At 46.6% G+C, this 12,957-nt stretch overlaps 1 protein-coding gene across 1 annotated transcript in view; it reads right to left on the reverse strand.

The window, feature by feature from the left end:
- The window catches only part of LOC122542304 (ankyrin repeat and fibronectin type-III domain-containing protein 1-like), a 135,837-nt gene that overhangs the window by 10,571 nt on the left and 112,309 nt on the right, over positions 1–12,957 (reverse strand). The window contains exons 13-15 of the mRNA XM_043679914.2: positions 8,239–8,454; positions 2,835–3,001; positions 560–710 (exon numbers count right to left, since the gene is read on the reverse strand). Coding sequence (XP_043535849.2) covers positions 560–710; positions 2,835–3,001; positions 8,239–8,454 — 534 coding nt within the window. The remainder of the gene's footprint in view (positions 1–559; positions 711–2,834; positions 3,002–8,238; positions 8,455–12,957) is intronic.

The following is a 12,957-nucleotide window of genomic DNA, read 5'->3' on the forward strand; positions in this document are numbered from 1 at the left end:
ATTTAAGTAATGCTTAATTTCAGAGAAGGATTCTCCCTCCTGTACCAACGTAACAACTCCCTTGCCCACACCTGGTCACCACAGTGGATCAGGTGACCAACCTGGTACCTGTGTGTACCATAACTGTCAGGTTGGCTGAGAAGGATCTCTCAGGTCTATCGTTAAAGAACTATAAAAAATGAACCTGAAAATAGAATATTCTGTAAATACAGAACGGGTTCATCAGCACTTGAAAGGAAGAGGAGGAAGCCATTCTGCCCTTTGAGTCTTTTCTGATCAATTACTTATATCCCGGCTGTCTTAGACTCACAAATCTTTAAAACCTGCTTTGTAAAGACGGCTTGAATCAAAGTTCAAAACTTTGTGCCACTTCTTTATCTTAAGGAAGCATTAAGGTTGTCCCCCTTCTTTTAGAGATGGGAACAGACCTACTGTATATTTCTAATCAAAAAGAACAATTTTGGAATTAGTTTTTCCACCCAGTGCTTACTGCCCTTCTATTGTCTGCACAGCTAAAGGTTATTGCTTCAATGTGAAAATTGTACACAGTGGGGATTACCTGAACAAGAGCCATGTCCAGATGCTGGAGGAGGTTTTTCACAGCTGTACGTAGCCCGTCTAGAAAAGTACACAGTGAGCTCCCTGTGTTTCCCTCTGTGGCAATAGAATCAGTCAGGGATGATACACTTCGTAACCATTCCCACTCCTCCCTGCAACCAACAAAATGAGATAAGGTTTCTCACTGGAGCCTGGACTGAGAGGGACTGTTCATTGTCTGGCACTCTGAAGACAGGCTGGTATGTCTAATGTAACTTAATGAATCGGACATGGCAGCATTCTTGAATGGCACTTTTGGACTTGATTGAAATTGTTGTGTAAATGTTTTGACACACACAGCCTATTGCTGTTTATGAGCCTGTTTACTTTATGCCTCTCCAGGCACAATACTTGTGATGCTTCTGTCACACACTGGACTGCCAGTCTGATTTGAAATGCTTTGGAAAGAGATGCAGGGAAATCAGAGGGTTTCCCAAAAGGCAATATGTCAGTGAATTTGGTTGTGTGGAGTTACTTTGCCTGGTGACAGGTGTACTTTATGTATAGGCCAGAAAAGGTGAATAAAGAGGAATGCTATAGGCAATACCCACTATGATGATATCATATTGACTTTTGGGCAGCACAAGTTAGGATCTTGCAGGCTAAAACCTAATATTTGGCTTTCCTCAAGATCTCTGTAACAAGTGTTCATCATATCAGTGTAACCTGTAACTAACTGCTGACATGCAATAAACTACATATTGTTAACTACAGAACAGTCTTCCAACTAGACTGGGCAGTGGTTACCCTCTAACATATTAGGATGAGCAGGCTCTGTAGTTTTCTGCTTTGAAGAGGATAGTGGCAGTATCTTCGCCATTAGCAGCAGCCTGTACAGTGTACAGAGATGGCATGTTTGTTACAACAGTGGGAGGAGGAAGATTAGCTGGGGATGACAGACTGTGAACTGGGCTGACCGATACAGATATATTACTTTATGACAGCATTAAACAATGCTAAAAGAAGTCTCTGTGAAAGTTCAACCAGTGAGTTAACAGACATTTACAAAAAGATCACTTGGGATCTTTAGTCTTTATGTGGATGTGGCCATAGCTAGCAAGGCCAGGATTTATGGCTCATTCCTAATCAACCCTCAAATTGAGTGGCTTGTTCATTCATTTCAGAGGGTAGTTAAGAGCCAAGTAAAATGACTTAGGTCTGGAGTCACATATAGGCTAGACCAGGTAAGGACATTATTGAACCAGAGGAACTTGTACAATAATTGGTAATAGTTGTCACGGTTACCATTACTGAGATCACCTTTGAATTTCAGAACTTTAAATTGTACCTGCTTTCACAGTGAGAATTTGAACCCATATTCCCCTGGACATTAACCTAGGTAATTCCCACTATGTCACTGTCTCCTCACAATATGAATTGATACTATTGGCAATCCAAACAAGACTAGGGGAAGTCACTAGGTCCATCTTGGCTCATTTGTCTAAAGTGACACAAATATCCCCAAGTGTAAGATACATTGTCCCTTAAATTAATCCAAAGAATTTTTCTCCATCACTATATGTATGACTCTTTTCCACATGTTGGTCATTCTGAATGAAGATCTTCCTCACATCAACCCTTCCTTTTACTGAGTTGAAACTATGGCCCCTGTCTTACTCTTGCAATTTAACTTAGAGTAGTCTTACAGTTCCCCAATCTCCCAGGTGCTTACATTACAGACCAAAAAACCTTCAGTTTCACATCGCATGAATACTAAGAGCTGTTCCCATCTAGAAGCAGAAATCCATCAGCTAGAAAGTGCCCAAGTTACTGAGGCAATTTTGCTGTGGCTGGTTGTAGTCTTGGAGGTAATGTCACATGACCTTCCTGTCTGCTAATCACTCTGTCGCTGTGTGCTCCCAAAATTGGTAATTTATCCATCCAGAGAACACCATGCCCCTCAGACCAATTCCAAAGAGGTATCACACTCCATTAGCCGATTAATGGATTCTGGTTGCAGGGAGGGCTATCCAGGAGATCCACTTCAGTTCCTGAAGCTTCCAGATCAGTTGGTAACCTTAGGCTGGAATCTTGGGTAGGAATCACCATTTGGACAATAGATACAAGCTTGCAAAGAAAGGAGTGAGGGCCATTGGATGAGAGAGGTAACTGAAGGTGGGAGCATGAGGATCTGATATGTCTTGGGATAAAAGCTTATGCAGAACAAAATTAGAAAAAGAGAGTGAGTTTGAAAAGCTTGAGAATATAAAAAGAAACATTCTGATTATTTCTATTACCGGGATACGTTCTTGTTGTCCCGTATCTTGGTGTGACAGAGTACGTTGGGCACCCTGTATGGAACGAGGACTTTAATCTGATCCACAGAACTGCAGAGCTTTAGATAACCGAGGTAGAGACCTGGAAGTAAGGCCTGGTTGACTCTCAGGTAATAATCCAGTTTGTCCTGGAGAAGAACAAAAATAAAAGTGTCAAAGTGGGTCAACTTTTCTTGTTAACAAATAAGAGATCCTTTCACCCTATCCACTCCAGCAAACTGGATTTAAAGGTGGAGCAATGGTGATGGTTTTGAAAGGTAAGAGGCAAGCTTTGGGAGACAAGACAATGGATTACCATAAGCCCCAGGATAGGACATTGGATGGTCAGTAGTTTAATGAGAAGGAGCTCAAAGGGGCAGGATGTACTTCTCACAGCCAGGGCAAGCTCAGAAGATGTTTAAAGGGAAATGAGAGAGAGAGAGAGACAGAGAAGGAGACCCAGTATCAGGGCTAGCACAGAGGAGCCTTAGACACTTTGGGATCCAGTGAGCAAGGGATAGGTTAGGAGACAACAGAGAGGAGAGACAATAGTGTACTGGTGATAGATTAGATCCCCTACAGTGCGGAAACAGGCCCTTTGGCCCAACCAGTCCACACCGACCCTCCGAAGAGTAACCCACCCAGACCCATTTCCCTTTGACTAATGCATCTAGCACTATGGACAATTTAGCATGGCCAATTCACATAACCTGAGCTGAAAGTGTGTTGCTGGAAAAGCACAGCAGGTCAGGCAGCATCAGGAGAATCGACGTTTCGGGCATAAGCCCTTCAGGCTAAGATAAAAGGTAGGGAGGAGGGACTTGGGGGAGGGGCGTTGGAAATGCGATAGGTGGAAGAAGGTCAAGGTGAGGGGGATAGGCCGGAGTGGGGTGGGGGCGGAGAGGTCAGGAAGAAGATTGCAGGTTAGGAAGGCGGTGCTGAGTTCGAGGGATTTGACTGAGACAAGGTGGGGGGGGAGGGGAAATGAGGAAACTGGAGAAATCTGAGTTTATCTCTTGTGGTTGGAGGGTTCCTCGGCAGAAGATGAGGCGCTCTTCCTCCTACCGTCGTGTTGCTATGGTCTGGCGATGGAGGAGTCCAAGGACTTGCATGTCCTTGGTGGAGTGGGAGGGGGAGTTGAAGTGTTGAGCCACGGGGTGGTTGGGTTGGTTGGTCCGGGTGTCCCAGAGGTGTTCTCTGAACTGTTCCGCAAGTAGGCGGCCTGTCTCCCCAATATAGAGGAGGCCACATCGGGTGCAGCGGATGCAATAGATGATGTGTGTGGAGGTGCAGGTGAATTTGTGGCGGATATGGAAGTATCTCTTGGGGCCTTGGAGGGAAGTAAGGGGGGAGGTGTGGGCGCAAGTTTTGCATTTCCTGCGGTTGCAGGGGAAGTGCCGGGAGTGGAGGTTGGGTTGGTGGGGGGTGTGGACCTGATGAGGGAGTCATGGAGGAAGTGGTCTTTTCGGAATGTGGATAGGGGAGGGGAGGGAAATATATCCCTGGTGGTTGGGTCCGTTTGGAGGTGGCGGAAATGATGGCGGATGATCCGCTGTACATGGAGGTTGGTGGGGTGGTAGATGAGGACCAGTGGGGTTCTGTCCTGGTGGCGGTTGGAGGAGCGGGGCTCAAGGGCGGAGGAGCGGGAAGTGGAAGAGATGCGGTGGAGGGCATCGTCGATCACGTTTGGGGGGAAATTGTGGTCCTTGAAGAAGGAGGCCATCTGGGTTGAACGGATTTGGAACTGGTCCTCCTGGGAGCAGATGCAGCGGAGACGAAGGAATTGAGAATATGGGATGGCGTTTTTACAGGGGGCAGGGTGGGAGGAGGTGTAGTCTAGTTAGCTGTGGGAGTCGGTCGGTTTATAGTAAATGTCCATGTTGATTCGGTCGCCCGAGATAGAAATGGAAAGGTCGAGGAAGGGGAGGGAGGACTCTGAGATGGTCTGGGTGAATTTGAGGTCAGGGTGGAAGGTGTTGGTAAAGTGGATGAACTGTTCAACTTCCTCGTGGGAGCACGAGGCAGCGCCAATACAGTCATTGATGTAGCAGAGGAAAAGGTGTGGGGTGGTGGCAGTCTAGCTGCGGAAGATGGACTGTTTCACATATCCTACGAAGAGGCAGGCATAGCTGTGGCCCATGTGGGTGCCCATGGTTACTCCTTTGGTTTGGAGGAAGTGGGAGGATTGGAAAGAGAAGTTGTTCAGGGTGAGGACCAGTTCAGTCAGTCGAAGGAGAGTGTCAGTGGAAGGGTACTGGTTGGTACGGCGGGAAAGGAAGAAGCAGAGGGCTTTGAGTCCTTCATGATGTGGGATGGAGGTGTACAGGGACTGGATGTCCATGGTGAAGATAAGGCGTTGGGGACCGGGGAAGCGAAAATCATGGAGGAGGTGGAGGGCCTGGGTGGTGTCCCGAATGTAGGTGGGGAGTTCTTGGACTAAGGGGGACAGGACCGTGTCGAGGTATGCAGAGATGAGTTCGGTGGGGCAGGAGCAGGCTGAGACAATGGGTCAGCCGGGGCAGTCAGGTTTGTGGATTTTGGGCAGGAGGTAGAAATGGGCGGTGCGGGGTTGTGGGACTATGAGGTTGGAGGCGGTGGATGGGAGATCCCCTGAGGTGATGAGGTTATGGATGGTCTGGGAGATGATGGTTTGGTGGTGGGAGGTGGGGTCATGGTCAAGGAGGAGGTGTCTGCGAGCTGGCGTTTAGCCTCAGCGGTATAAAGGTCGGTGCGCCAAACTACTACCGCGCCTCCCTTGTCTGCTGGTTTGATAGTGAGGTTGGGGTTGGAACGGAGGGAGTGGAGGGCTGCACGTTCCGAGGGTGAGAGGGGTGGAGAAGTTGAGGCAGTTAATGTCGCGGCGGCAGTTGGCTATGAAGAGATCGAGGGCGGGTAAGAGGCCAGCATGGGGTGTCCAGGTGAATGGGGTGTGTTGGAGGCGTGAGAAGGGGTTGTCAGAGGGTGGGCAAGAGTCCTGGTTGAAGAAGTAGGGGCGGAGGCGAAGGCGGCGGAAGAATTGTTCGATGTCACGCCGTGTGTTGAACTCATTAATCCGAGAGCGTAGGGGAATGAAGGTGAGGCCTCTGCTGAGGTTTTACCGACTCCCACAGCTACCTAGACTACACCTCCTCCCACCCTGCCCCCTGTAAAAATGCCATCCCATATTCCCAATTCCTTCGTCTCCGCCGCATTTGCTCCCAGGAGGACCAGTTCCAAATCCGTACAACCCAGATGGCCTCCTTCTTCAAGGACCGCAATTTCCCCCCAGACGTGGTCGACGATGCCCTTCACCGCATCTCTTCCACTTCCCGCTCCTCCGCCCTTGAGCCCCGCCCCTCCAACCGTCACCAGGTCTGAACCCCACTGGTCCTCACCTACCACCCCACCAACCTCCATGTACAACGGATCATCCGCCGTCATTTCCGCCACCTCCAAACAGACCCCACCACCAGGGATATATTTCACTCCCCTCCCCTATCAGCATTCCGAAAAGACCACTCCCTCCGTGACTCCCTCGTCAGGTCCACACCCCCCACCAACCCAACCTCCACTCCCGGCACCTTCCCCTGCAACCGCAAGAAATACAAAACCTGCGCCCACACCTCCTCCCTTACTTCCCTCCAAGGCCCCAAGGGATACTTCCATATCCGCCACAAATTCACCTGCACCTCCACACATATCATCTATTGCATCCGCTGCACCCGATGTGGCCTCCTCTATATTGGGGAGACAGGCCGTCTACTTGCGGAACGGTTCAGAGAACACCTCTGGGACACCTGGACCAACCAACCCAATCACCCCATGGCTCAACACTTCAACTCCCCCTCCCACTCCACCAAGGACATGCAGGCCCTTGGACTCCTCCATCGCCAGACCATAGCAACATGATGATTGGAGGAAGAGCCCCTCATCTTCCGCCTAGGAACCCTCCAACCACAAGGGATAAACTCAGATTTCTCAAGTTCCTTATTTCCCCTCCCCCCACCTTGTCTCAGTCAAATCCCTCGAATTCAGCACCGCCTTCCTAACCTGCAATCTTCTTCCTGACCTCTCCGCCCCCACCCCACTCCGGCCTATCCCCCTCACCTTGACCTCCTTCCACCTATCGCATTTCCAACACCCTTCCCCCAAGTCCCTCCTCCCTACCTTTTATCTTAGCCTGCTGGGCACACTTTCCTCATTCCTGAAGAAGGGCTTATGCCCGAAACGTCGATTCTCCTATTCCTTGGATGCTGCCTGACCTGCTGCGCTTTTCCAGCAACACATTTTCAGCTCTGATATCCAGCATCTGCAGACCTCACTTTCTCCCCAATTCACAAAACCTGCACATCTTTGGACTATGGGAGGAAACCGGAGCACTCGGAGGAAACCCACGCAGACACAGTGAGAATGTGCAAACTCCACACAGGCAGTTGCCCAAGGCTGGAATCCATGTCACTGGATTTGTAATCCAGCAACCCAGTCTAATGCTCTGAGGACACAGATTCAAATCACACCACAGCAGCTGCAGGAATTTGAAGTCACTTAGTAAAATGTGGAACATAAAGATAGTCTCAGTGATGGAGACCACAAAATACCACTGATTGTTACTAAAACCAATCTGATTCACTACAGCCCTTTAGAGAAGGAAATTTACTACTCTTATCTGGTCTGGCCTACATTTTACTTCAGACCAACAGCAATGTGGTTGACTCTTAGCTACCCTCTGAAATGGACTAGCAAGGCACTCAATTCAAGGGCAGTTAGGGATGGGCAACAGATGTGGCCTTGTCAGTGGGACCCACATCTCACAGGAAAATAAGGAACTCAATTTTCATAGTGAAGAAGTCCGTGAGGGGCTCACATTTATAAATTAAGATAGGTTTATCCATTGATCTGTCACTAGGAATGGCCAATAAAAGCAATTTCATGTCAGCTGTCCTGGGGTGAGATCGTGCCTGCAATGGAGTGAATTATATCAGATCAATGGCAGCAGATTGGTTGAATTTTTAGTTATTGATTCAGGATTAGAGGAGATGGGAGGGAGAGACGATTTCCTCTGAGATCTGTACAATAAAAATGCAAATCCTTTAATATAGAACAAACATTCCTGAAAAGGGGTTAATGTCTGCTGGGGGGCAGAGTGACTAGCGCACATAAAACAGTTATATAACCACTTGTTGCTCCACTAGCTTTAGCCTACAGAAATTAATCGATGTTGTTCAGAGTCAGAGCAGAGTTGAATGTTTGTACATTTTTACAATTCAAGTCCATGCTGAAACAGGTCTGGGAAATGAGGGGTTAAGTGAAAAGATAATACGGATTATAAAGCAAAAGCAATGAGGAATAGAACAAAACTGTGCACAACATTTACTCATCCTAACATCCTTTTAAAAGATAATATTACCTTCAAAGTCATGAAGAGCATGTCCAGGGCAGTGAAGCTCTCAAAAGCAGAGACAGATTTCCGATAGTTATGAAGCTTTGAAAGTGCAGTCCACCGGACATTCTCCAGCACCTGGGATGGCCGCAGCTCCTTGATGGTTAGGATCAAAACATTCCCAAGTTTGTCCTTGATTGGTTCAAAATGCACTTGGCCCAGGTCCTGTGTTCCCAATGCACTCTGGAGAACAGAATTGTACAACTTAAACTCCCCTCCAACATGAACACAGGAATTAGAAGTAGATCATTCAGCCTCTCAAACCTACTCAGCCATACAATAAAATTATGGTTAATTTGATTACTCCACAATCCTATCTATTCCTATTAACTTTTCATCTGTTTGTTTCTCAAGGATCTACTGGCCTAAGCCTTAAAATATTTCAAGACTCTACCACCATTACCTTTTGAGAATGTATGACCTTCTGTGAGTAAATACTTTCCTCTTCCCTGTCTTAAATGGGCGATCTCTTACATTGAAACAGTGAACCCTTGTTCTGGATTCTCCTACAAGTGGTCACATCCTTTTCATATCCACCTTCAGGATCAAACACCTCTTACTTTCCTAACTCAAGTGGATATAAGCCTAGCCTGTCGCACCTTTCCTTACTAAGACAATGCACTCATTCCCAATATTAGTCAGATAAACCTTCTCTGAACAGCTTCTAATGCATTTAATCCTGTCTTAAATAAAGTGACCAATACTATACACAGTATTCCAAGGTGCAATCTCATCAACCCCAATATGAAACACAACCTCTCTATCTTTGCATTCAATTCCCTTCACAATAAGTAATAACATCTAAACCGCTTCCAAATATTTGTTCCTTCACACTAAGGTTTTGAGATTAAAACAGTAAAACTTCCTAGATTCGCCTGCATCTCAGAGCTCAGTAATCTTCTACCATTTAGATAATATGCTTTTGCTAATTCTTCATGCTAAAATTGACAATTTTACATTTTGCCACAGTAAACTCATTTATCATATTGTTCACTGGCTATCTAAATCCCTCTGTAGTGTCCTCATGTGCTCTTAACAACCTACTTTCCTTTAAAAATCTTCATGTTATCAGCAAATTTGGCAACCAAACCATCAGTCCCTGCTGCTGAGATGAACTACCTGGCTCACAGACAACGGCTGAGAACAAGAACTCCATAACTTAGAATCAACACACAAACCCATCTCCCATCCTTGAAGGCTTGTGGTGATGTGGAGTGTCACAGCTCCCTGGGAGTGTCTGGGTCGCTATGGCTATGGATATGGATAGCGACGATAGAGGCGCCAATTCCCTTCCAGTGTCTGGTTGACCATAGATTGCTCCCTCTCTTACCACCTGCCATGGGGGAGTTGGGAAGGAATTGCCAGCTAATATTCAATTTGTGTGGCCATTATAAATACACTTCTGTGGTCAACAAGTTCCGAAGTGGGTCTTGAACCTGGAGCTTCTGGTTCACAGGCAGAGTGCCACCCACTGCACCACAGGAGTGGCAGCCAGGTATGCACACAGGACTCAAACTGGAAGCACACTAGATCATTAGGACAATCAAAGGAAGCCACCAGGGGTTGGTAATAAGATGGCAGTTTGAGTGAACATGATGGCAAAACGAATTCAATGACCAACATGCGTATTACATTTTGGTTTATATTTTGAATGAGGAAGATTGGGAGATATGGAAAAGCAGAGGGGTTTGAAATTAAACAGAAGTTAAATGCGGCACATCAAGCTAATAAAGCCACGAAAAAGAAAATTAAAAATCACACAACACCAGGTTATAGTCCAACAGGTTTATTTGGAAGCACTAGCTTTTGGAGCGACGCTCCTTCATCAGGTGGTTGTGAAGTATAAGATCGTAAGACACAGAAATTAGAGCAAAAGTTTACAGTGTGATACAACAGAAGTTGTATGTTGAAAAAGACCTGGATTGTTTGTTCAGTCTCTCATCTTTTGGAATGACTATGTTGGTTTCAGTTCTTTCGTAAGTAAATCCCAGAACTTTTTTTAAAGTTACATTCTCAAGTGAGATTTAACAATAGGTGCCTTGTCAGCTCAGATAATGCATTTGAGGATCGAGGTGGCCTGTGTGAAGCTGTCTATGCCCCAATGTAAAGACTGATTCTATTTCTGAAAAAGGGATTTATAGAATCTTACATGGATTCATGCAGTTTTTGAGTAAAATTACATGTAATTCTGCAAATACAAATTCACCCCACAAACGTGTGTGTGTGTGTGTGCAGGGGGAATGTCTGTGAGAGAGTGTGTGTATCCATGAGTGTTAGTGTAAAAGGGTATAAGTCTGTGAGAGGTTTCATGTGTGGGTGTCAGTGTAGGGGGTGTGTATGTGTGAGCGTACGAGACAGCTTGTGTATGAGAGTTTGCGTGAGTTTATGGGTCTGTAGGAGTGTGTGCGCGTGTGCACGCACGCATGTGTGTGTGTTAGAGAGTGTGTAGTGCAGTGGGGTCACCTGTAGTGTGACATGAATCCAAGGTCCCGGTTGAGGCCATCCCCATGCTTACCGAACTTGGCTATCAGCCTCTGCTCAGCTAGTTTGTGTTGTTGCCTGTCCCGAAGTCCGCCTTGGAGGGTGGTCACCTGAAGGTCCGAGGTCAAATGTCTCGGACTGCTGAAGTGTTCTCTGTCTGGGAGGGAACACTCCCGTGTAGTGATTGTTGTGTGGTGTCCATTCATCCCTTGCCGTAGCCTCTGCTTAGTCTTGCCAATGTACCATGCCTCAACGCATCCTTGCCTGCAGCGTATGAGATATTGTTGGCCGAGTCACATGAGTACCTGCCATGTACATAGTGGGTGGTGTTCCCATGTGTAATGGTGGTATCCGTGTCGACACTCAAACACATCTTGCAGCATCTACCATGACAAGGTTGTATGGTGCTATCCTGAAAGATGGGCAGGTGGCTGTGAACAATGATCTGTTTGAAGTATGGTGGCTGTTTAAAGGCGAGAAGTAGAGTCGTGGGGAAGGTCTTGGCGAGGTGCTCATCCTCACTGATGTGTTGCAGGCTGTGAAGAACATGGCGTAGTTTTTCTCCTCCTGGGATGTCCTGGATCTTCGGGTGATCATCCTCCAAGGCGGACTTCAGGACAGGCAACAACTCAAAATGGCCTGATAGCCAGGTTCAGTACCCATGGGGATGGTCTCAACTGGGAACTTGGGTTCATGTCACACTACCCACTGCACTAACACTCTCTCACACATATGCACATAAGCACGCATGCACAGACACACTCCTACAGACCCATAAACTCATGCAAATCCTCTCTCATATGCTCACACATATACACCCCTCACACTCACAACCACACACGCACCCTCTCACAGACTTATACCACTTTACACTCACACAGATACACACACTCTCTCACAGACACTCACTCCACCCTCCCCACACCCCCACATATAAATTTGTGTGGTGAATTTGCACATGCAGAATTGCAGGTCATTTTGTTCAAAAATTGCTTGAATCCATGTAAGATTCTGTAAATCCCTTTTTTAGACATAGAATCAGACTGAACATTGGGACACAGACAGACAGTCCCACAAGGGCACCTCACACCTCCAATGCATTGTCTGGGCTGACACGGCACCTATTGTTAAAGTTCACTTGAGAATGTAACTTTAAAATAGATTCTGGGATTTACATATGAAAGAATTGAAACCAACACGGTCATTCTAAAAGATGACAGACTTAGCAAACAATCCAGGTCTTTTTCAACATGCAACTTCTGTTGCATCACACTGTAAACCTTTGCTGTAAATTCTGTGTCTTATGATCTCATACTCCACAACCACCTAACGAAGGAGCAGTACTCTGAAAGCTAGTGCTTCTAAATAAACTGTTGGACTATAACCTGGTGTTGTGTGGTTTTTAAACTTTGTACACCCCAGTCTAACAGCGGCATCTCCAAATCATGAAACAAAAATGGAACATTGAGTAAGAGGTCCAGAATTAGGGAATGTCGACATAAGGTCAAATGTAAGTTATTAGATTAGATTACTTAGTGTGGAAACAGGCCCTTCGGCCCAACAGGTCCACACCGACCCGCCACCCACCCATACATTTACCCCTTCACCTAACACTACAGGCAATTTAGCATGGCCAATTCACCTAACCTGCACATCTTTGGACTGTGGGAGGAAACCAGAGCACCCGGAGGAAACCCACGCAGACACGGGGAGAATGTGCAAACTCCACACAGTCAGTCACCTGAGGTGGTGAATTGAACTCAGGTCTCTGGCGGTGTGAGGCAGCACTGCCACCGTGCCACCCCAGATAAGTAATAAGAGAAATATGTTTACACTAGGATTGTAGTAAGTTACCTTGATGTTGGAGTTTATTGTAACAGGATACCAATACTGCAGGTTCAATCCTGCACTGGCTGTGGGAGTTTGAGGGCAACTTCTTTGTTTTGCCCTATGCCTGATGAGAGCAATGCTGTGTAACCAATTGTCTTTCACTTTTCCTAACAAAGTCATCTAATGTCCTCAGGGCTAATTACCTACCTAGATGTTGTGGAATCTAGTGATTGAACCTGAAAACATTCATGAGGATAGGTTACAATAGTAGTTAAAGGAATATTGATTTATGGGATTAGGAGATTGCTGTGTGACACAATAGCTGCATTACCATTAGGTGACACCTAGTGGCGCTACAAGCTAACAATCTGAACA

This window comes from Chiloscyllium plagiosum, unplaced genomic scaffold, assembly GCF_037043375.1.
Source record: "Chiloscyllium plagiosum isolate Xiang-an unplaced genomic scaffold, Cpla_swu_hap1 HiC_scaffold_33, whole genome shotgun sequence".
NCBI classification, from domain to species: Eukaryota; Metazoa; Chordata; class Chondrichthyes; order Orectolobiformes; family Hemiscylliidae; genus Chiloscyllium; species Chiloscyllium plagiosum.